Consider the following 23,397-nt stretch of genomic DNA (forward strand, 5'->3'; position numbering starts at 1 on the left):
TGGGCTTTCCGTCCGCACATGACTCCCGTTGTCCAAACCTCCGGAGTCAGGACAGCAGAGCTCCAGCCCCGGCCAGATGATGGAGGACCTGTCCTTCCTCATTTCCCCAAATTAAGTCTTGTTTCCCGGCTGGTGGAGCTCGCTCCCTGGCTCTGACGGGGTCATCTGTTTCCCGCAGGCGGTGATGGAAAAGGAGCCCGTTCCCTCTCTACGGGGAGGAGGTGGGGTGCTGGTGCCGAGACCGGAGGCTGCTCTTCAGGTCCCCGGCCCAGGTGTCTGCGTGGCTGAGACCTGGGGATACACCCTGCTGTGTGACCTGTGAGCAGAGCAGGTGTCGCCGAAGCAGCAGATGGGGCTGTCCCAACGGGTCCACAGGCGGGGGGTCGCCCTCTCTTCCCGACGCACGTCCCCTGTCCTGTCCCGGGGGAAGGCTGAGAGAGTGAGTCGGCAGGACCCCCAGGGTTGGGAGAAGTGGGTACCCAGGAACGCCCACCTGCTTCCTGACCTCGTCCCCTTGGGAAGGGTTTCTCTGCAGGTCCCCCAGAGGGGACGGTGCCACTGCGCTTTGACGCCCCCCCCCCCCGGCAGCTGCAACATCTGTGCCAGGTCCTGCGGGTTATGACAGTGACCAGAGGCTCACAGAGGCAGGGAGCAGGCCTGTGGGGTGAGGTTGCCACAGGGAGGGGACGCAAAGCCAGCGGGGGGCAGGGCTCATTTCTGAGGACTCTGCTCTGGCCTTTGAGAGGACAGAGGCCCCCTTGGTCTGCGCGAGCTGCTCAGCGTGGCTGGGTCGTGCCGGATGAGGAGGAGGCTGGGGATGGAGTCGGGGACAGTGTCCATGCAGAGGAGCGGACAGGGCAGCGCCCGGCCTGGCACTGCCACACTGACCACAGGCCTGTCCGGACGAGCTGGGCATCCTGTGCGTCTGAATTTTTCCACTGTTCTCTGGGTTCTCACTGCGTCTTGGCAACTATGGTCTGAACCTGAGAGCGCTCCAGTCTATTTCCAGTATGTGGGATGCATGGACTTCACGCCGACGGAGCGCGGTCACGACTCGCTTCACTTGGGGTGCGGGTGTGTTGGGGCCCCCGACGGCTGACGACACACAGTGCGCGTGTGATACAAAGTTGAAGATGTGAGCGACCCGTGAGCCGGCTCCTGGAAAGGGCATCACGGCAGAACCAGCTGAGGTTCAAACCTCGACTAGGAGGCGCCATGCGGAACCCCCGAGCGCCTTGCAGACCCGAGAAGAGAGGGGCGGCCCCAAGGCCGACCTGCGTCCCGGCAGGTCCCCGGCCCCGGCTGTCCTCTGTGGGTGTTCCCGCTGCAGGGGCCTCCCTCTTGAGCCAGCACCCCAGCATCACTTGTCCTTCTTGGGCTCACTTCATTCTCACATCAAAGGCCCCAAAGGGCCTTCCCTGGAGGGGCTGCTCCAGCTCAGGGGACCCAGAGCCTAGGGTTCCCCTTAACAGGTGGGGCGGCCCCCTCTGGGGTTTGTGCATCTGAGTGGCAATCACTCTGTCCAGTCCTTCGCAGAGTGAGAGTGGGAGTCACCCCGATGCCATCCTGTGGGTCCAGCTGTGTGGGGGATGCAGGGCATCTCTTCCTTCTGTCACACAGGCCCTCCCCTTGCGGGGGGGGGGCTGGCACCTGGTGGGCAGGCGGGAGGCGGGCTCAGGGTGTGGCCCCTGGGACGCGCCCACCCGTGTGTCACAAGCTGCAGCCCATGGCCAGCATCTGGATGGCTCAGAAATCAGCGTCATGCCTGGGTCAGACATGATGGTTTCTGCCAAATTTAAAGAAAAAGGCGGCACGGCTGCTGGGCCACCGGCCTTGGGGCCCGAAGGGCAGAACAGGAGCTGTCTGGTGAGCCGGGCTGCTGAACAGGGCTTTCACTTGGCAGACCCCAGGGTGCTGGGCGAACACGGGAAGAGGCTGGATGTGGTCGGAGGAGGCACCTCGGTCCAGGTGGGAGGGAGGCTAGAGGGGCAGCGGGGCGTGGCCAGCATGAGTGCTCAGGGGTCCCCTGGGGCGGAGGAACAGCACCCTTTGGCCTCCCAGAAGCGACTCCAGAGGGACCAACCAGCTGCCCGAGCTCCTCTGCCACGACCCCCAAGGGGAAGTCTGTGTCCAGAGCCTGCCTTTGTCCTGGGCAGTGGCACCAGCACCCCCACGAGCCTCAGGCCTGTCTCAGCCTGGGGTGCACGCCCTCCAGCCCCTGCCCCATCAGAGGTCTGCGGACAAAGCCCAGGCCTCCAGGGGCAGAACTCTCAGGCCCATCTCTGACCACTGAGCCCCACTGCCTGCAGGGGTGGGGGGTGGCTCTCCCTGACTCTTCTTCCGGGACCCCTCCTCCGGCCCTCTTCAGGCCTCCCCTTAGGGGTTCTCTCTGGAGCTTCCCTGCCCATCGAAGGACAGGGTGGGGGTGGGGCTCAGGCCGGGACACCTAGAAGCCAAGAGTATGATCCCCGCGGCGGGTACCAGCCTCCTGGTTTGGCGGCGCTCAGTCCAGAGGGCGAGGGCCCGTCAGGCATGTGCTTGTCTGGTGCTGTCCACCTCGGAGGCGACTAAGGGGCCGGTTCCCTCCTCAGGGCGCACGTGCCTGGGGAGCAGGAAGGGTCGGCCTGGTGGCAGAGATGCCTCGCTCAGCAGGTCCTGCCTCCTCTGGCTTCGCGCTCCTCCCAGCCCTCCCGCGGCCCCGCACGGCCTCGCAGGAGTTAACGGGGGGCGGGGCGAGGCGGCAGGCGGAGCGAGGTGGCCGCAGCGTCCCCGCACCAGGCCCGGGCCGGCAGGAGCGCAGAGCCGGGCAGGAGCGCAGAGCCGCCGCCGCCGCCGCCGCCGCCGCCGCCGCCTCCTGGGCCATGCGGCTCCTGGGACCGGGGCCTGGGCTCCGGCCCGCGCCGCCCCCCGCGTGCCGCCCCCGCTGAGCCCGCGCCCCTCCCGCCCGGCGCCGCCGGCACCATGGTGCAGAAGTCGCGCAACGGCGGCGTGTATCCCGGCCCGAGCGGGGAGAAGAAGCTCAAGGTGGGCTTCGTAGGGTTGGACCCCGGCGCGCCGGACTCCACCCGGGATGGCGCGCTGCTCATCGCGGGCTCCGAGGCCTCCAAGCGCGGCAGCATCCTCAGCAAGCCGCGCGCGGGCGGCGCGGGCGCAGGGAAGCCCCCGAAGCGCAACGCCTTCTACCGCAAGCTGCAGAATTTCCTCTACAACGTGCTGGAGCGGCCGCGCGGCTGGGCCTTCATCTACCACGCCTACGTGTGAGTGTCCGAGCCCCGCGTCCCGACACCGCGAGCCGGCACCGCGCCGGCACCGGACCGTGTTCCCTGGGTAGAGCGAAGGGCGCGGGTTGGAAAGCTTTTGGGAAAGATCAGACAGGAAGGAGTTCTGGGGTGTGGGGTTCAGGCTGGGGTGGGGGCGCTTGTCCTCCGCTCTCTCCCCACCCCCTCGTCCTCCGCGGCCTGGCTGGGTTGCATCAGCCCCTCCCCCGAAGTATGGGGTGAGCGTAGCCCCAGCCGCCCCTCTTCAGCCCCTGAGAGGCCCCTCCCCACAGCCACTGCACCAAACAAAGAGCCAGCAAGGAGGAAGGGCGGTGCTGCTCGTCCTGCTTCTGGATCTGGACTCTGGGAGGTCCCCCTGGGCTGGGGTCCCCCAAAGAAGGGGATGATGGAGGAAGGGCTGGCCTCCCCTCCCAGCCCCCAAGCCGCTCACTCCATCTGGGTCCAGCTTCTGGGTCGCTGGGATGGGGAGGGGTCCTAACATTGCTTCCCTCCCCCAGCCCAAAGCCAAGGCAGTTGACTCCTCCCTGGTGCCTCCACGGTCCCTGGCCCTGCCTGCATCCCCGACTCCTCCCCCACAGCCCTGACCCCTGTCTGCTCGCTGGAGAAGCAGGGGTGTGCCTGGCACCCCCTGCTCATTCCGGGCTCTGGACTCTTCCTTGACAAAGTGGACACCCAGCTGCAGGGAGCTGCTGTCCTGGGGCCCGCCAGCCCTGGCCCTTGAAGGGCTGTTAGTCTCCCAAGGCCTGTGGTCCAGGGAACTCCTGGCTCCTGGGGCAGGGCCAGTGCCCCTGGCTGGCGTGTGCACAGGGGTGTTCGTGTGCGGGGTCTGTGTGAGCACCGCTGCGTGTGCAGCCCGTGTGCTGGTGCACGGGCTCTGGGCGTGCAGGCTCTCTCGTCCCTGCTCACCCGGGCCAGCTCAGCCATTTTGTGTAAGAAGCATTTGGGGATGGGAGTGAGGGGTGGATTCTGGGAAACTGTCTCCACCAGACCTAGTGCCCACCTGGGGTGTATGCCCATGGAGTGTGCCCATGGACCTGGGCCTGTGTGCTCTGGGCGGACCCTCCGTGGGATGAGGGTGGTGACCCTGGAAGGGAAATGCCAGGATGCCTGTGGGGAGGATGTCCTGGGGGCACTGTATCCCTGGGCGGCACCTTGGGCACTGCCCGAGCTCCTGCTCGGCTGGGAGCCCCAGAGGCAGGGGCCCCCACGGGGGGCTTATCGGCAGGCCTGCTCAGATGTGCTCCTCCTCCCTGGAAGAGCTGTCTCCTCACCACGACCCTCCACTACTCCTGCCCCCCCCCCACCTGGCTGGAGGCCCGGGGCACTCCCTGTGGGACAGAGCTGGTCATCTGGGTCTTGGCCCGAGGTGGCCTCAGTGCACTGATGGCCCCACAGCCCAGCGGCTGCCGGGGGCTTTGCCCTGCTTTGGGTGAGAATGTCCCTGGCTGGTAGCGGTTCCTGGGGGTCCCAAGGGCACGAGTTCCCTGGCTCTTCCTGCCTTCAGCTCACCTGTGTGGGGTGCAAACTCAGGAAGAGGCAGCTTACTGGTGGGCAGTTTCTCCTGGGCAGTGGGGAAGTCGGAGGGGTCTGCAGTGGCTGTTGGGGTGGGCACTCAGGTCTGTCCAGTCTCTGCAGGCCTCAGTTTCCATCAGTGAAGGGGGCCCAGTAGGGCCCAGTGGAGATGATCTCCCAGGGCTGCCCTGTGGGCTCTCCCCGCAGTGACACGTCTGTCACCATCCCGCCCCTGGACATAGCATTCTCTGCTGTCCCTGTGCCCAGCCCACCCTGACACAGGAGGCCTTCACGGCCGCCCCCCAGGCCGTGGGCGCCCTGCTCCCTTGCCCAGCTCGGGCTGATGGCCTGACTCACGTCTTGGTTTGTGGGTTCATTAATTAAATGAAGTTCAAGTCCCTCCTCCTCGCCTGGTGCTGCTTTGGGCCTGGAGGCCAGTGGAGGGTGGGGGACGAGTCCAGGGGTTGGGGCAGTGCCGAGCCCTCCTGGGCCACCTTTCTTTTGCCTCTTGTCTCCAAAGCCTGGTTCCTGAAAGGTGGGGTGTCCCAGTGGGTCCCAGAGGTGGGAGGGAAGGAGCTGCCCTGTGGCCTCGGGCTGATGGGGCTCAGGCCAGGTCCCCCTCCGGCTGCGCCCTCTGCGGAGGGGCTTCTCCGCAGACCTGCTCTGGGCCCAGCCATGGAGCCTTCCCTGAGTCAGCGGGGATGTGAGACCCCCAGGTGTGGGCCGGCCTCAGCAGAAACAGCTGGGACCCACCTCTCCCAGCCCCGAGGCCCCGAAGGGTCCTTCCTCTGTTCGCGCTGGATGGACAGGGGCTGAGAGCTCTGTGGGGCATTTCACAGAAGGTGCCGGGTGTGGGGAGGGCGACCACGCAGGGGGAAGGACCGACAGGGCCACGCGGCAGCGTTCCAGGCCCTCTGAGCGTCTCCGGAGGCCGATGGGAGGCTGGCTGGGGCTCAGGCCGTGTCCTGTTAGAGGCTAGGACAGTGGGTGGGCTCTGGCCTGGAGGCTGCTGCCCCTTCAACAGGTGAGCTTATGAGGGTCATTGGCCTGTGTCTTTTTAAGACGATGCTTCGAGGGTTACCTCCCGGACGGGTCATTTGAAATGTTTTCAGGTATACGTGTGGGACGGTGCCAAGACGGACATTCATAGACCAGCTTCAGTGACAGATATGGGCTCGCCACCCCCCGAGGCCGGCTCGTCTATTCCCCCTCCTTAGGGTGCTGTTCAAGGGTCCCCATGCATGACGTCCGCTTGTAGCTGGTGCAGGCGGCTCAGAGGACATGTTAGGGCTCGTGCGGCGGGGTGGGGACCACAGGTCGGGGCAGCTCAGCTTGGACCCTGTCTCCCCGATGCTCCCGGACCTCGGGCCGCAAGTGTCCTTGTCTGTAACGTGGGGAACGGTTGTGTGACTCACTCCATGCAATGCCGGTGGGTGTGACGTTCTGGATGCTGGCGGCTGTCGTCAGTGTTGCCGCCGAGACTGGCTCAGCAGGATGACAGGCCTCGTCCTGAGTGGGGTGGAGGGCCCAGCAGGCAGGGTTGGCGTGTGCTGACAGTGTCCTCGGCCACTGCCCCTCAGCCCACCTGGGCCAGTTCTCAGTCCCGCCAGCCAGCTCCTGGCTAGACGTTACCGCCCCGCAGAGGCCTGGTGCCCGACTGCGTGGAAGACGGCCCTGTGGCCCCGGCTTTAGAAAGAAGAAAAAGCTTCCATTGGGAGGTCAACAGGCAAGGAATGGATCTGAGGGGTTTCAGCACCGGGGCTCCTGGACAGTGCACCCCAAGCCTCGGAAAGGGTTCCTGTGGCCTCGGTCCGGTCTTGGGGTCCTGGGGCAGCTACATGTGCACAGATGTATCCCTGGTTTCAACTTGGGCGAGAAACAGGACAGGACCAGTTTGAGCCGGCTCTCCTGTCGCCAAGGGGTTCGAGGCTGCTGCTGGGATGTGAGGCCTGGGTCTGATGCTGGTCCAGGGGGCGGCCGCTTTCCAAGGAGACGGAGCTGTGCACTGCTCCGGCATCGGGAGCGGCTCCAGGGTGGTGGACATCCCGGCACCCTGAGCCTCCTCGTGTGGAGACGGGCCAGTTTGGGCTTGAGAAACAGCACTGTGGACAGCTTGTCTCACTGAACCCCCAGACCGTGCACGCTGCGTCTGACGAGCCCCCACTCTCCTAGGCTAGGTCCTGTGCTGACCCAGCTCATGTGGGCCGCGCGGCCGAGCCCGCCTCGGACGGCACTGTCCCCGCATTATGGAGGTGCCTGCCAAGCCCGGCTGGCACTCAGCTGAGTTTCCCAACACCCATCTGCTGGCGCTCGGGCGGCCTCCGAAATTGGCACCTCCTTTGTGGTGTCGCTGGTGGAGGAGGCAGGCTTCCCGTGATGGCTGCGTGGCGCCTGCCCAACCCTCCCCACAGAACCCGCGCAGCTCGGTTGGATCCGAGGCAGAAAGAGAAGCGGACCCCAAGTTGTCTCCACCGAACCTCCTCGTCCCTGCTGGGGGAGGCTTCTGAAGGGACAGCGAGGTTCTGGGCCTGACTCGGGCTGGCCCCCGCCCCGGGCTGGCCCCTCCTGTCTCCGCGGAGCCGGGGGAGGTCTCCGCAGTCATGTGTCCCATGTTCTGTGCTCGCTCCCCTGGCAGCTGGTACAGCAGTGAGCCGGCAAATCAAGTCTGTGGTCCTTGATTTGTTCTTGGCGAGGTGGGTGGTGCAGGAGGGTTTGGTGCCAGGAAGATGACTGTCTGTCCCTCGTGTGAGTTAGGGGAGCCACGGCCACCGTCAGGGGGAGGCCCAGGGGCCGTTTAGCACGTGGACTGGTCTGGCATTGGGGGGGCGCTGGGGTTCTTGTCTGAGGCTGGGCTGGACCATGCTTTAAATCATCCGGAAGGAAACAGCTGAGAACTGGAGAGTGTTGGTGCCTGTGGGGTGGGGGGGGTGCTCTGGCTACACCGGGGCCCGCATCCCAGAGACTCTGCTGGACCCAAGTGGGAGCTGTGGGGGGAATATTCTGGAAGAATAAGATGCCTCCAACATGACTTGCTGGTGTGGCTGTCGGTGCAGCCCATCCAGAGTTGTCTTATTGGAGAGCCAGGGCCGGGGGGGCCTGGAGGGCCTGCTGTGGAGGGTGGGCGGCGCCGGGGCAGGACGCAGGGCCAGCAGGCCTGGGCTCCGGCAGGTGGGAGGTGGTCACAGGGGTCTGAGAGGATTCCTCACCCTGCGTGTTCTGTGGGAACTGGTGAGAACGACCCGTCTGTGGGAGATGGGTGTTGGAGTTCGATGTGGCTTCTCTGGGTGTTTCACACACCTGCTGTCGTTTAGCCCAGACGCCGAGGGGTGAAGCCCCAGGTGAGGTAAGGGGGCATCCAGGGTGCAGCCCCAGGCACTGGCATTCAGGGGCCCTGACTTCCCCCTGCGGCCCCTGGCATACAGGGAGGGGACGCTGGCTCGCCGCAGCCACTGGCCACCTGGCCTCTGTTCCCCTGCCAAAGGGAGGGGACTCTGGGGGGCAGGGCCGTGCCTGCCCCACTTGGGGAAGATGGGAGGGTGGTTTGTCCAGACCACCACCCCGAGTCTGACGTTCGGCTTCTGGAGTGTTTTGGCCGTCGGCAGAGGGCCCCCCAGCCCAGGTCCTGCTCTGTCCCTCCCTACAGAGAGCTGAGACTTCGCCTACCTGGAGAGCTCGGGACGTCTGAATTTGCTCTTCGGTTTAGCTTTGGGGAGAGTGCTTGGAGCTCTGTGGGAGGAAAAGGTCCATTTCTCCTGGACCCCAGGTTTTGGGGGAGGTGACGAAAAGCTTCCAGAAGCTGGGGGTGTTGTGGGGTGGGGGGAGCCTCCGCGAACACCCCACCAGCTGGTGTCCGCTTCCCGGGGGCAGGATGCTGAGCTGGGCCCCTCAGTGGACAGATCGCCACAGGGCCTGACTGGCCCACAGGAGTGGAGGGGTTTGTTCCCCAGAGACCCAGCCTGCATGAGGGGCGCGGGGTCTTCCGGAGCCTGGAGGAGAGAACCAGGCCGGGCGCTGGCCTTGGTCCTGAACAGGAGCCCGTGGCTGCGTGTCCTTGCTTGGCCCCGTCCGGGGAGGGCGGCTCGTCTGGGCCCTTGCTCTCGTCTGGGCTTCGGCCCCCTGTGCCCACAGGGTTTTCTGCTGCTCAGTGAGCGCCTCTCAACACCTGTGTTTAACGAGCGGCGAGCCGAACTAACATCCAGCGGAAGGGACTCATGCTTGGCCGGGGCCGTGGGCCGGGGGCGCTGTGGCCTCTGAAACACTCGGTTATAGTTTGTTACCTTTTCTGACTGCAAACCGACGACCACCGCTGTAGGAAGTTGGGAAGATGCTGAGAAAGGCAAGGAGCAACGTCGGTCCCCTGAGTTATGGTCCTGGGCTTGTCCGTGCGTCTCTCAAACGAGACAGGACTTGGGCTCTGGTCCTCGTCTGACACACGGTAACAATGTCCCCACAGAATTCCCAGTGGAGGCACCTCCTGGTGCCGCCCGGGGCAGGTGACAAGGTGGCCCTGTGTCCATGTCCCCTTTGCCCTGGGACCTTGGTGGCTCAGGGGAGGAGACAACAGCTGTGGGTGCTGGGCTGAAGGATGGACCCCGAGTGGTCACACGTCTGGTGGTCGACCTAGAAGTCAGGGCCGAGGCTGGCCTGGGAGGGGCGTGTTAACATGAGGTTCTGCCTGGGGGTGAGCCCTCCATTGCTGGAGGCATACAAGTGGAGGCCGAAAGAACACTCGCTAGGGACGTTTTCAGGGGACAGTGTGACGGGGTACGAGCCGCGGGAGTGTGGGGGTGGGGCCAGCCTTGGTGGGAGGGTCTCTAGGAGAATTCTGGGGGAGATGGGTGAGGGGCAGGCCTGGCTATCCTGTCAACCCGGGGAGGCAGAGGGCAGTGCTCCACCCCCCCAATCTTGCATGGTGCTTCCTGTGACGAGGCTAAGGGCCCAGCAGGGCGGGGGATGTGGGGCCGCAGGGGCAGGAGGCAGCTGTGGGGGCCTCTGCTCAGACCAGCTCCTTGGACAGGGCAGGACCCCAAGGTGCTACACTGGGGACATGGGGAGCAGGGGAGCCCAGGACAGGTAGAGCCGGGCCCTGAAGGGTGGGTGGGGTGCCTGAGGCTGAAGACGGGGCTCCGTGTCGGCCATGGGAGGAGACACTTCTGTGAGGGGAGCCCCTCAAGTCAGGAAGCAGCCCCCCTGTCGGGACACGCAGCATCACTACGCAGGGTTCACGGGCTGCTATCCTCTGTCTGGGGATGGGGACGGGGCCCTGCTAGCAGGTGGGTGCCCATGGCTCTCCCCACCCGAGTCCGCCCTGTCACAGAGGGAAACTGAGGCACAGGGGGCGGGCGCTGCCTGGGGCAGACCAGGGGCTTCCCCGCTGTCTCAGACCTGACTTGTCTCCTTTCTTTTCCTTCCTTGCCTGTAATTTCGGTGAAATTCACAGAACACATGAGTAACCGTCTTTAAGGAATGATTCAGTGACGCTGAGTGAATTCTCTACTTTAAAACTTTCTGATCCCCCATAAAAACCCCAAGCCCGGCAGCCCTGTGTCCCCTCCTCGGCCCCTGGGGACGGACCGGCCGCCCTGCGCCGTCCGTGTACGTGGAGTCGCCCACGTGGTTCCTCAGGTAGCGTGTGGTCCTGTTCAAGGCCGAGAACATCCGTCCGCACGGACGGCCCCACCAGCTGTCTGTTTTCCCCTGAGCTGCCGTGACATTTGTGGTCGAGGGGACACACCGTATTAACGGGCTGCTCTCACCCGTCATGGGCTCCCTGGGGCGGGCAGTGGCCCTCCCAGGCCCCACAGTCTGCCTTCGAAGCTTCCTGCCTGCCCGTCCAGCGCTGTCTGGGGTCAGTGTGCAGTTGCGCCTGCCTGCGTGGGGCTGCGGGCTTCCCTCAGCAGGATCCGACCGCAGCGAGGGCGTGTCGACCACCGTCCCCAGGACACACGTAGGTTCTGCTGTGCCTTTGGTGGGCCGGGTGAGCAGAGCAGACAAGGAGAGCGGCGGCCCCCTGCGCGGGGGGGGTCAGGACCCTGGGGACTGGGCAGCCTGTCGAAGGTGGTGATGTGGAGAGCAAAACCTGATGAGGAGAAGGCGGCTGTGTGATGGACGTGGGGGTAGGAGAGAATTCCAGGCAGCAGGGGGCATGTGTGCAAAGGCCCTGGGGCAGGGAAGCTGGCCTGGTGAGGCTGAGAGACAGGCAGGAGGGGGGGGGGCGCCCTTCCTCTGGTCTCAGTGGGGGTCACAGGGGCTGAGATGGGGGCTTGGAGGGATGGGACAGTCAAGGCATCTGGATGGAAGAGCTGAGCTGCGTATGAGCAGGGTTGAGGGGGGAGACCCAGGGGTGCAGGGGAGAGCCCAGGCTGGGGACAGGGTGCTGGGTCCAGATGTGTGGGCAGGCGGTGGGTGGCTCAGATGTGGGGTGGGGAGAGCATTCGGGTGGCCTGTGTGCAGCCCTGTGTCTGTGTGTGGACAGGTGACCCATGGGGAACAGACTACCCAGTGCACAGTCACTGTCTCTGGGGATCCACTGGGGGGCACCTGGGGAACGGCCTGAACCGCATGCTGAGACAGCGGTTTCCTGCCCGGCCTGGGTGCTCCGGACGCTGCCCGCAGCCTGGAGCACCTAGGTTTCACCAGGATGCCGCTCTCTCTGGGGGAGGGCAGGACCCCGACCTCCACAGCCCCTACCCTGGGAAGAACCCGTGGCCCAAGCCTGGGAGGACATTGGCCTCCTGGTGTCACTGGCCAGTGGGGGGCACCTTCCCGCCCTGGTTGGATGAGGGTCTGTGTGCAAAGGCTGTGGACGTGGGGTGGCCGTCTGGCCAGCGGAGGAGGGGCCAGCGGGTGGGGGTGGAGCACGGCCACCAAGGCCGCTGGTGGAGGCCTGAGCGCTGGGCCCGGAGCTGGACCGTCCCAGGGTCTGGGGCCCCCGGAGTGGAGGCTTCTCAGGTCCGAGGCCTCACCCAGCACTTGGCGTGTGGGAGGCGGGCCCTGGGTGCTCACCTGCGTCCCCTCCCCACACCCCGCAGGCTGGGTGGGAACTTCCAGAACCTCTCATTTCCCGTGAGCAGGCTCAGCGGGTGCTCAGTGGGTGGGGGCGCTGGGCCGCACCTCGGTGAGCCCTGGCCCCCAGAGAGGGGTGTGCAGCCATCTCCTGAGTGCACCCCCACCCCTGCGGGATGGCAAAGTGATTTTTCACCCCTGGTTTACGAGCTGTCAGCAGCTGGGCCTCCGCCGCTCTCAGACTGGAAGTGTCAGTGGGTCCTCGGGGCAGAGCAGTTTATTAGGGGGAGAAATTAGATTCCAGGCGGCAGCCGTAGCCCTGGCGGACGTGGTGAGCAGGGTTCCCCAGGGTTCCCCAGGGTTCCCCAGGGAGCCGGCCACCAGGCTGCAGGGGGCCTGGCCACAGCCTCACACTGGCTGCGCTCACCCTGCCCCCAGCCCCTGGGCTCGGGTCCGAGTGGACGTCTTGGTGGGAGGGGAGTTTCTGCAGGCCCGCCGGGGAAGGGGGCTGGCCCGACCCTTCAGGGTCCTCCAGCTGCGTCAGAGCCTTCAGTCCCTCCTGTGTAAAATGACCAGAGCTCCTCCCAGCCCTTAGGGTTGTCGTGTGCCTGGTGTTGCCACTAATTGTAGCCTGTGGGGAGCCCGATGTCGGGGACCCCTCTCCACCCACCTCCCCAGCTCCGCCTGAGAGCAGCCTGCAGGGGTGGGAAGGGGGCCAGGACCTCCCACCCCTGCCATTCACTTGTCAAATGTTTATTTCCTTAAACATGTAAAACGAGATGAATAAGCCCAGCCATCTCCTGAGTCAGTCTTTGGAGGGAGTGAGGGGGTCTGGACTGGGGGACCTTGGGAGGGGGTGGGGGCTCCCTCCCGCCTGCTGCCCCCGTCTCTCCCCAGTGGAGGGGGATCAGGGAGGAGGCCGCACTGGCTGTGTCACGCTTTCCCAAAAAAGAAATATTTCCTGTTCAGATGGGGGAGGAGGGCGGCGAGACAGGAGCAGAGGGGTCTCTCCCTGGAGGTAGGGGTGGGGGCACCCCGAAGCGTGCAGGGCAGTTAGAGTGCACACCCCAGGACCTGCAGGTGTGGCCGGGGCTGACCACCTCGAGGGCCGTCATCATCGAGGAGGGTGCCCCCACCACCCGTGCCCCGCCCCCCGCTCTGGGCCCTCCCTGCTGTCCCCCCTACATCAGCCTCCCAGCTCTCAGGATTCCGCCCCCCATTCTCCCATTTCCAGGGGGTCTGGCCTCTGCTCAGAGCTCAGGCCCAGCCTGGCCGCCCCTGACGCCTGGCTGAGGGCCCCGGGGCCACTGCCCCGCCGCTCAGGGGGGCGCTCAGTCCGAGGCCGCTGCCCACGCCGGCCGCCCTGCTGGCCCCGTCTTGGGTCTTGGCCCCTGGAATCGGGACCAGCTGCTTCAGATGCTCGTCTCCTTGGCAACCACCGACAGCACACAGCCTCCGCTTTGAATTCATTATCGTAATGAGCCTCTGGCTGGGGAAACCACGCTCCCCTCTCCCATTGTTCCCGCAGCAGGACGGTGACTGGGCTGGAGGGTGGCACACACCCCTCGGGTGGGGACGGGCAGGACGAGGCTGGCATCTAGTCCAGGGCAGTGGGCGCTCCCCTGCCCCGCACCTGCGCTCGCTCGCGCTCTCTCTCTGTCTCTCTGTGTCTCTCTCTCTCTGTCTCTCTGTGAAGCGGACCCAGGTCCTCACGAGCTGCCCTTGTCCTTGGGGACTCGAGGGGTCAGCGCTCTGGGCACACATGCTGCCTCAGTGGAGCCAAGGGGCAGCGCCTCTGTGGGAAACGGCTCTGCCCAGGGCAACCCCCCGATGGGCTGCGGGTGGTTACCCCACAGCATCTTACAGGAGGTGCCACCTTGGGGCAGATCCGTCTCCCCAGGGCGGGACCAGAGTGACACGTCCCGGCACTGAGGACGCTGTGCCCAGGACCGCGAGGCCGGAGGGGTGGGCGGCGGTCACCATGCGGCTGACAGACAGGAAGGGGCCTGGAGGGGAGGGGAGCCCAGGTCCGAGCGGGGCCTCTCCTGGGCCTGTCCCCTGTGCCCTGGCGCGTGACAGGCAGACGCGCGCAGCCCCCTGCCTGACCCTCCTCCTCCGCGTGGGTGCTGGAGCCCCCTCCCGAGTCCTTGAGGTGCCCCCCACTGTCTGTGACCCTCTGTTTCCGAAACCTCAGAAGCAAGCCTGGAGCTGTGGCCCGCACTGCGTGGCTGCTGCGAGGGGTGGCTTGTCCTCTCCGCGGGCCCCGGGCACTGCCTGCTGGACGAAGGTGCGGTTAGGCCGGCTCGGCCATCGGAACGTTCTGGAAGCCGGTCCCACCGCCCTCAGGCAGCAGGGCTGGGAGGGCCTGGTCGCCTTGGGGCTTCCGAGGGATGTTCCCTGCGGCACAGAGTGGCCGTGTGGGCGCGGCCCTGGCCCTGTGAGTCCCGCACGGGGTGCTGGTGCCACGCATGTCCCTGCCTGCTCTCCGTCTGCGTCTCGCCCTCGCCAGCTCCACCTCACCCCGCGGGGCACCCTTGTGGACACCTCTTCCGGGAAGCCCAGCGGGTGATGATTCCCTGGCCCCCGCAGCACAGCGGGCGCCCTTTTGTGCTGGGTGATGACTTCCAAGTCTCCCAACACCCAGCCCGCAGGTCCCACCTGGAGTCTCCCATCCTCCACCCAGGCGGGTCCCCCGGACACCGGGCTCCTTCCCGCCGCTGGGTCTGGAGAAAACAGCACCAGGCAGACAGGCAGCCACGAAGAAGAGGCACACGAGACATCTGGACTTTTTCCAGGGCTCGGTTAATTGAATAAATTGGCTAATGAGCAAAGGAAATTAATTGTGGCTTTGAAATGTGCCGTCTCTCCGTGGGCACTGTGTCAGGGAACACTGTGCCCGCCACCCTCTGCCACGGCCACGCTCCCCAGAGGGGCTGGCCAGCCCCATGGGGATTCTGTGGCTCAGGTGGGACAGCGTGGCCTTGGCTCACCGGGAGGCTGATGGTCTGGACTCCTGGGGCCTATAGAGCTGGGCTGGATGATGGGGCGTCCGGGTGGTGAGGACACGTGAGAGGGGTGTGCAGCTTCCCCATGCCATGTGCTTTGTGCCCCCACGGACATGAGGTCACACGGGACGGATCGTCCACAGACACCGGGTCACACGGGACGGGATACCCTATGAACACCGGGTCACACGGGACGGGATCCCCCCATGGACACCGGGTCACACGGGACAGGACCCCTCCACGGACACCGGGTCACACGGGACGGGATCCCCCCACGGACACCGGGTCACACGGGACGGGATCCCCCCACGGACACCGGGTCACATGGGACAGGATCCCTCCACGGACACCGGGTCACACAGGACGGATCTCCCCACGGACACCGGGTCACACAGGACGGATCTCCCCACGGACACTGGGTCACACGGGACAGGATCCCTCCACGGACACCGGGTCACACAGGACGGATTCCCCCACGGACACTGGGTCACACGGGACGGGATCCCCCATGGACACCAGGTCACACGGGACGGATCCCCCCACGGACACCGGGTTACAGATCCCCCACGGACACCGGGTCACTCGGGACAGATCCCCCACGGACACAGACAAGAGCATGGGGTGGCTGTGAAGGTCAGGATCAGCAAGAAGACAGAAGTTTTTGCCTTGGACCCAGGAGGAAACTGAACTAAGAAACTTGGCGCCTTCGCCGCGGGGCAGGTGGGGCCCTGCTTGGCGGGGCCTCGTCCTTTTCCTCTAAGTTTTGGGGACTTTCCCAAAGGGAGGCTGTCAGGGCTGACCAAACAGATGAGGGGTGTGGGCCAGAGTGGGGTGGTTCTGGGGGTTCTTGGGGCCACCTCGGCTCTGCGCTGGCCCTGGCTCCACGCCCCTCAGCTCCCCTGGCTGACGGCGCCTCCCTGGCCCCAGGTTCCTGCTGGTGTTCTCCTGCCTCGTGCTGTCCGTGTTCTCCACCATCAAAGAGTACGAGAAGAGCTCGGAGGGCGCACTCTACATCCTGGTGAGCCGCGCGGTGGACGGGGACCTGGAGCCCCCCAGCACCCCAACGCCCAGCCTGCCGTGGCCTGGTCCCCACCCCCCGAGTCATGGTGCCTGACAGCCCCCCGCTGTTCTCACGGATCCCGAGGGCCCACACGGCCCCTCCACCGTGGAGACATGGGGGCTCCCTTGCAGAGGTGGGTGTGGGTGGGGCACGGGTTGTGACGCTCCAGCAACCCCCTGAAGGGCCGGGGCAGGCGCCATGGCAACCACGGTGACGGGGCCTCCCCAATCCAGACTGCACCTCTGGGGCCCCTGCCCTCTCCGGGCTGCCCCAGGCTCGGGGAGGGCCCTCCCGACACCACGTGGCCATGCCACTCCAGCTGCTGCCCGTCCCTGCGCGGCTCAGCTGTGGCCTCCCCTGCAGGAAATCGTGACCATCGTGGTGTTTGGCGTGGAATACTTCGTGCGGATCTGGGCTGCGGGCTGCTGCTGCCGGTACCGCGGCTGGAGGGGGCGGCTGAAGTTTGCCCGGAAGCCCTTCTGTGTGATCGGTGAGGCCCAGTGGGCGCAGGATGGGCCAGGGCCCCGGGAGGGGGGGCCAGTGAGGCGGCAGGACGGTCTGCCCTCCTGGCGTCCCAGCTTGTGGCTAACGTGGCCGGAGAGGCAGGGCTGCAGGGCAGCTGTGCCCAGGGCGGGGCTGGGCGGGCGGCGGCCAGGGTCCCCACGCCGGGCCCTCTGCGTGCACCTCCGTCCGTCTGTCCGTCCTCCTGGGACCCAGGCGGGGCCTGTCCCCGCGCACAGCTGTCTGGAGCTGCCCTCTCCGCAGACATCATGGTGCTCATCGCCTCCATCGCTGTGCTGGCCGCGGGCTCCCAAGGCAACGTCTTCGCCACCTCGGCGCTGCGGAGTCTGCGCTTCCTGCAGATCCTGCGGATGATCCGCATGGACCGGCGGGGCGGCACCTGGAAGCTCCTGGGCTCCGTGGTCTACGCCCACAGCAAGGTGAGCGGCCGAGCCCGGCTGGACGGAGCCCGGGAGGCCTGGCCAGCTTCCTGCACAGCCCTCCGCTCGGCCCTGCCCGAGCCCCCGTCCAGGTGGCGTGCTGGGACCCGTACCCCAGTAGCGGCCCATTCAGGCTGCAGCAGCAGTGAGACCCACAAGGTAGCGGCAGCCGCACCCCAGCCCGAGCCCCTCCCCATGTTCCAGGGAGCTCGCAGGAGGCCCCCACCCTGCCCTGCCAACCTGTGCCACCTGGTCGTGGGTGGGGTGACTGACCCACCGGCCCTCCTGTCTGAGCCCTGAGGGGGGCTTGCTCCCCAAGGGTGCTGCTCTCCAAAGTGGCTGAGGCGCTGGACCCCCCAAGGCCAGCAGTCCATCAGGGTGTCCCCCCAGCTCAGGGAAGTTGAAGTAGGGTGTCAGGTTCCAACGTTCTGTGGCCTGCTGGCCTGTCAGCTGCTCGGGGACACCCCCAGACCTGGATGGGTGTGCGTGCTGGGCTGTCCTTAGCCATGCCCTCCCAGGTGTGATGTGCACAGGTGTGGGGCACCCGGGAAAACCAGCCTCCCCGTCACCTGCCTCGAGCTGGGGCCACGTGGCCCGGCTGCTGGGGGCTGTGTCCACTCCTCAGGCCCTGGAGACACGGAGCCTGCCGGGCGCTGGCCAGGCGCTCTGAAGTGGCCATCTCTTCCAGGAGCTGGTCACCGCCTGGTACATCGGCTTCCTGTGCCTCATCCTGGCCTCGTTCCTGGTGTACCTGGCGGAGAAGGGTGAGAACGACCACTTCGACACCTACGCGGACGCTCTCTGGTGGGGCCTGGTGAGTCCCCGCCGCTGCTCCTCGCCCTTCGCTGAGGACGTGCTGGCCGGCTGGCCTTCCCTGGGCCCCCCCCCCATTGTGTGTCCCTTGACCCCCGGGGTCTGGACTGGAGATGTCTGGGCTCTCTGGCTGGAGCCGTCTCTCTGGGACCACTTGCTGGCTACTTGTGTCCATGGTGCCCGGCTGTGTAGGGGCAGATGCTCTGGCCGGCACGTGGGTGGAGAGAGGCCGGCTCAGGGGTCATCTTCCTTCCTTGTTGACCCCCTGTCCCCCACCACTGCCGGGGGCAGAGGGGCAGGAAGGGTTGAAAAGGGGAAACGGGTCCCCTGTTCCCTGGGCTCAACCCTCTGGGCTGCCTGACCCCACCCAGAGTAGGTCCGGAACCCACGGATCCGGCCCCTGCTCATGGCCACCTGCCGCCCCTCCTGCCCGTGGTGGGGACAGCCGACAGCAGAGCGTGTCTTCTGGAGACGGGGCCTGCAGGCCTCACCCCATCAGCTGAGCGACCTCAGCCTGGCTCCTCCTCACACATTCCCACCGATGCCCCCGGGGCCCGGGGGCCCCTCCTTCATGGTGCTGCCTACGGGCTCCAGACACTCGGCCTGGGGAAATGTGGGTGCACTGTCTCCTGGGCCCCAGACCTGGCTCCACAGATGCTGGGCGGGCACTGCAGCGGGTGCTGGGGAGCCACACGGCTCAGCCGCCACCAGTCACGCTCCATGTGCTTCTCACTAACAGCCACACGCCCTGGCATGCGTGTTCTTAGATCTGACCTGGCGGGAAGCAGATGGTCAGGAGCCTGGGTGTGCGCAGGGCGAGTGGGGGTACTGGCGGGGCACCCATGGAGCCCCCTGTGCGTCCAGGTGCTGACCGGTGCAGGCGGGGCACCAGCTACCCGCTGGAGACACGGCCCACCCTGACCCCAGGCCAATGACCTTCCTGTCTTTAAAAACTGAATCAAAAATTTTATTTTATCAAAGTAATACTTGCATAAATTTAAACATGTCCCAAAGCACCTACGTGTTACAGTGACTACGGGCAGCCGCAGCCCCTCCAGCCCTCTGGAGCACCCCCGCTGCTGGCCCCACTTCCTCCTGGCTCCACCCCAAGGAATTCTGGGCGCAGTCCTTAGGCTCCCCCAGGGCCTTAAGGAACCAGCAGCAGCCCGCCTCCCTCCCCTGGGGTCCGCTTCCTCCCCTTCCCCGCCCCTCCCTCTCTTCTGCCTTGAGCTCACAAGCCTCCCTCCTAGGGCACCCTGGCCCTGCACCCACAGTTCTCTGGGCCCGTCCCCTCCCCGGTTGTTTTTCCTCCCCACACTGTCCCCTCAGGCCCCTGGCCCCTCCGGTGCCTCTGGGGCTCTCCCGGTGTGACGGGGAACAGATGACACCCCAGCTGTGTATGGCAAAGGGGAGACGGAGAGTTTTGATGTGGTTGTTGCAGGGTTGAAGGTCGCTGACCCTGACCTCCTTGGGGCCGTGGGTGTAGCGTGGGAGGGGGTGGCCTCTGTGTTTGCCCCGCTGCCCAGCGTCCAGTTGCCCTGATGGGTGGGGGTGACCCTGTGTCCCAGCCCCCAAGGGCTGAGGCGGAGTACCCGGCTCAGGGTCCCTGGCCCCTAAGTGACCACGGCCGGGCCTGGCGTAGGACCTGACCCGCTGTCCCGCAGATCACCCTGACCACCATCGGCTACGGGGACAAGTACCCCCAGACATGGAATGGGAGGCTCCTGGCGGCCACCTTCACGCTCATCGGCGTCTCCTTCTTCGCCCTTCCTGCCGTGAGTCCTGCCCCTCCTACCTCTGAGGGGGCGGGGTCGTGGGCTCCCAAGAGACCACAGGCTGCCTGGCCATCACCCCTAGGGGAATGGACGGGAGCGGGGCTCCCTGCAGGGCCCACACCCTCAGGGAGCTGGAGGAGGACTCAGGTGGGGCTGCCCTGGCCTCGTAGCTCCCACAGTATGACATTAGGGCGCTCTGAGTGCCCCCAGCTGTGGCTTCTGACTCCACCTCTGTTGGTCACTCCCAGCTCCTCCGAGTCTGTGGGACTGGCCAGTAGGTCCTTGTGACCAGGAGGATCAGGGCTGAGCAGTGACATGGCTCCCACGTCGGGTCTCCAGGGGACCAAAGACCCCGCTCTGCACAAGAGGAGGGGGCTCTGCTAGCTGTCCATCCACCGCCAGGCTGGACAGGGGGCCAGCTGGAGAGTGGCAGGCAGCCGTGGAGACAGGTGGCCCCTCAGCCAGAGCTTGGCCTGCACTCGCTACGTGTGGACAGATCAGGGAAGGACGATCGCCCTTTGGGCCCAGACATGTCCAATGTGGGCACTGCCGTACCGACGTGTCCCTTACCCCAAATCCAGATGTTCTCCCCCACCCGGTGTCGAACTGATTAGGGACCGCGGAGGTGGGAGGTAGAGCTCACGAGGCTATGTGGGGCGGGGGTGGGGATCTGACGAACTCTGACGTCTTGCAGGGCATTTTGGGGTCTGGCTTCGCCCTGAAAGTTCAGGAGCAGCATCGGCAGAAGCACTTTGAAAAGAGGCGGAACCCTGCTGCAGGCCTGATCCAGGTGAGTCCGGTGGCCGCACCCCGGACCGTGGACCCCCTGACCTGGTCCCGTCACGTCCAGGAGCAAAGCCTTGCTTGGAGTTGTCCCTGTGTGTGGACAGGCCGGTGTCCGTCTGCCAGAACGTGTTGGGCGTGGGGAGTGTAATGTGTGTGCTGAGAACCAGTTTAGACGCCCAAGGCCGTACGGCAGCACCGGCGGTGATGATGCTGGTGGGCGGTCGTCCTGTGTGGGCCCCGGGCCCCGGGCCAGCGAGTTGCTCTTCACGGTGCCCTGGCAGGCAGGGGCACAGTCTCACCTATCCTGCACATGGGGGGTTGGGACTCAGAGACCTCCCCTCAGGTAGCCAGTAGGTGCTTGAGCCCCGTGTGTGTGATGCCCCGGTTCACGCAGCCGGCCCCACCGTCAGGGACACAGCCACCACTCCTTGTCCAGCAGTGTCTCCTGAGCTATCCTGAGAGTTTGCCTTTGTTTTACTTACCCGGAAACTCGCAGGGCCGGAGCAGCATTCCAGGTGGTCCAGTGCAGAGGCAGATGTGCCAGCTGCAGCCCCTGGGGCCAGGGAGGGCAGACGGGAGCAGCGGTGGACGGAACACCTGGGAACACCTGGAAGGAACAGGTTTGGGAGGGAGACACATGGGGAAGTCAGAACTCTGGAGAGACCCTCAGATACTGAGGGGAATAGAAGGCCACACACCTGTCCAGGGCTGGATGCAGGGTCAGAGGTTCCTGGAGAAGACTCTTCCCCTCAGGCTGACCTCTGGGCTTCGTGCAGGCAGGAAGTGTGGGCTAACGAAGAGTCGTGAGTGGCCTCACTGATGTTGAAGGTGTGCCCAGCACAGAGCCCATTGCAAACACTGTCTTTGCTCTTCGGTTCTGTGGGTGTAAGAAAACCCTATCAAATCACTAGCTGACCACTATGCTAATGAAGCAGAGACTTGAGTGACCACACACAACAAAGAATACAGCGTGTAGGAAATAGTATACAAAAGTCAGTGAACACACAACCACAATCAACAGCAAGCAGCAGCAACAAACCCCGGGGAGGGGGCAGAATTTGACTCCCGGAGGTTCCCCATCACAACATTCAAAACATCCAGTTGCCAACAACAACGACAAAAAAAAAATTACGATGAGGCAGAAGGAGAAGAGAGAGGAAGAAAGGGGCAAAAGGGCTATTAGAAGAAATAAGGTCGAACACTTTCCAAACTGGATGAAAGACATGAATCTACACACCTGAGAAGTTCAGTGAACTCCAAGCAGGGAAAACAGAGACTCGCAAGACACATTGTGATCAAACTGCTGGAACCCTGAGACACAGCATCTTGGCGGCAGCAAGAAAAGGGTGCTTTGGGGACAGGGAGCCTCAGTAAGACCAACGGCTGATTTCTCTTCTGAAACGATGGAAGCCACAGGCCATGGGATGACATTTAAAGTCCTGAAAGCAAAATACTGTTGCCTGGCCGGTGTGGCTCAGTGGACTGAGAGGTCCTGGTTCGACTCCCGGTCAGTGCACACGCCCGGGTTGTGAGCTCGATCCCCAGTAGGAGGCAGCCAGTTGATGTTCTCTCTCACATCCATGTTTCTCTCTCTCTCTCCCTCTCTCTAAAAATAAATAGAAACATATTTTTTAAAAATGAAAAGTACTGTAAAGCAAGAATTAACAATTCTGGCAACACTATCCTTCAGAAACGAAGGAGGAACGAAGCCAACTCCCTGTAAATGAAAGTCGAGGGAGTTATCACCGGTAGACTGGCTACAAGAAGCGTAGAGGTGCCCTGGCCAGTTTGGCTCAGCGGTTAGCGCGTCGGCCTGCGGTCCGGAGAAGCGTAGAGGGCGTCCTTCAGACTGGAATGAAAAGTCACGGGGCGGTAACTCAGGCCACGTGAGCAGTGGTTACATTTTTGGTTTGTAACTCATTCTTTTCTTTATAGGATTTAAAAGACAAATGCATAAAGCAGTAACCACAAATCTACCTCCCTGGGCACACCGTGCATAAAGATATCATCTGTAACAGTAACAACAAAAGAAGGGCTACATTGGAGCAGAGTTTCGAATCCTCTTGAGCTAACTTGGTATCGATTCGAACTAGATTGTTACAAGTTTACGATGCCAGTCACAGTCCCCAGGGGGACCATGAAGAAAATAAATATCAGAGCTGAAACTATACAATCTCAGGAGGGAACAGGGGTGTAAGGCTCCATGACCTTGGTTTCTTAGAAATGACACCGAAAGCACAAGCAACAACAACAACAACACACCCAGATAAATAGAATTTTATCAAAATTACCAACGTGGGTGCATCAAAGGACACTACAGGCTGAGGGGACACCCACACCATGGGAGAAGGTGTCTGCACACCAGACGTCTGATAAGCATCGGAATACGTCAAGGACTCACAGCTCAAGCCAAGCAGGAGACGAGTCAAGGACTTCCACAGGCATCTCTCCAAAGACGGGCGGGTGGCCTGCAAGCGTGGGAAGAGATGCTCGGCAGTGTCGGTCACCAGGGACATGAAGCCACAGCCACAGTGAGACGTCACATCACGGCCACCGGGTCAGGACAACGGACGTGCTGGCGGACGCGGAGAAATGGAGCCCTCCGGCTGCGGGGTGGTGTAGCCGCCCTAGGCAAGCTCGGGGCTCCTGAAGAAATTAAACACCATCCTGTCGACGACCCAGCAGGCCCACTTTTAAGTAGACTCCCAAAGAATTGAAAACAGGCGTGTAGCCGAAACGTTCACCCAGTGTTTGCCGCCAGGAGGTGTAAGCGACCAGGTGTCCCTCGGTGGATGACGGGCAGACAGGACGTGGGCTCACCCGTCAGTATTGTTCAGCCGGCACAGCAGGAGGCACATGGCTGGGCCATGCAAACGCTACGGGAAGGAAGCCAGATTCCACTGGCAGGAAACCCGGGGGACCGTGTGGACCGGGGGTTGCCAGGGCTTGGGGGAAGGTGGGGGTGACGGCTGAAGGGGTGGGGGCATTTCATTCCGAGGTGATGGGGATGTGGAACCGACGGTGGTGAGGGTTCCACAGTGATGTGCTAAATGCCGCCGGGGGGGGCCCCTTCCGAATGGTTAACACGGGAATTGTGTGTATTCCACCACACACACGAAGGTCGGGGATGGAGGCCCAGGCCAGGTCGAAGACGGTCTACCTGGCAGGCCCGGGCCCTGCGTTGAGCTCAGTGTGACTCCCCCATGGTCTGTGGGCCACCAC

The 23,397-nt window shown here is 64.4% G+C and overlaps 1 protein-coding gene across 5 annotated transcripts in view; it reads left to right on the forward strand.

The window, feature by feature from the left end:
- Window positions 1-2,927: 2,927 nt before the first annotated feature.
- KCNQ2 (potassium voltage-gated channel subfamily Q member 2) overlaps window positions 2,928-23,397 on the forward strand; it is a 40,040-nt gene continuing 19,570 nt past the window's right edge. For all 5 annotated transcript variants that reach the window (XM_036244511.1, XM_036244510.1, XM_036244512.1 and 2 more), the window contains exons 1-7: window positions 2,928-3,257; window positions 15,728-15,818; window positions 16,224-16,350; window positions 16,626-16,801; window positions 17,490-17,615; window positions 19,279-19,389; window positions 20,084-20,179. In XM_036244511.1, the coding sequence (XP_036100404.1) occupies window positions 2,962-3,257; window positions 15,728-15,818; window positions 16,224-16,350; window positions 16,626-16,801; window positions 17,490-17,615; window positions 19,279-19,389; window positions 20,084-20,179 (1,023 nt within the window). In that variant the 5' untranslated portion in view covers window positions 2,928-2,961. The remainder of the gene's footprint in view (window positions 3,258-15,727; window positions 15,819-16,223; window positions 16,351-16,625; window positions 16,802-17,489; window positions 17,616-19,278; window positions 19,390-20,083; window positions 20,180-23,397) is intronic.

This window comes from Molossus molossus, unplaced genomic scaffold, assembly GCF_014108415.1.
Source record: "Molossus molossus isolate mMolMol1 unplaced genomic scaffold, mMolMol1.p scaffold_m16_p_6, whole genome shotgun sequence".
NCBI lineage: Eukaryota > Metazoa > Chordata > Mammalia > Chiroptera > Molossidae > Molossus > Molossus molossus.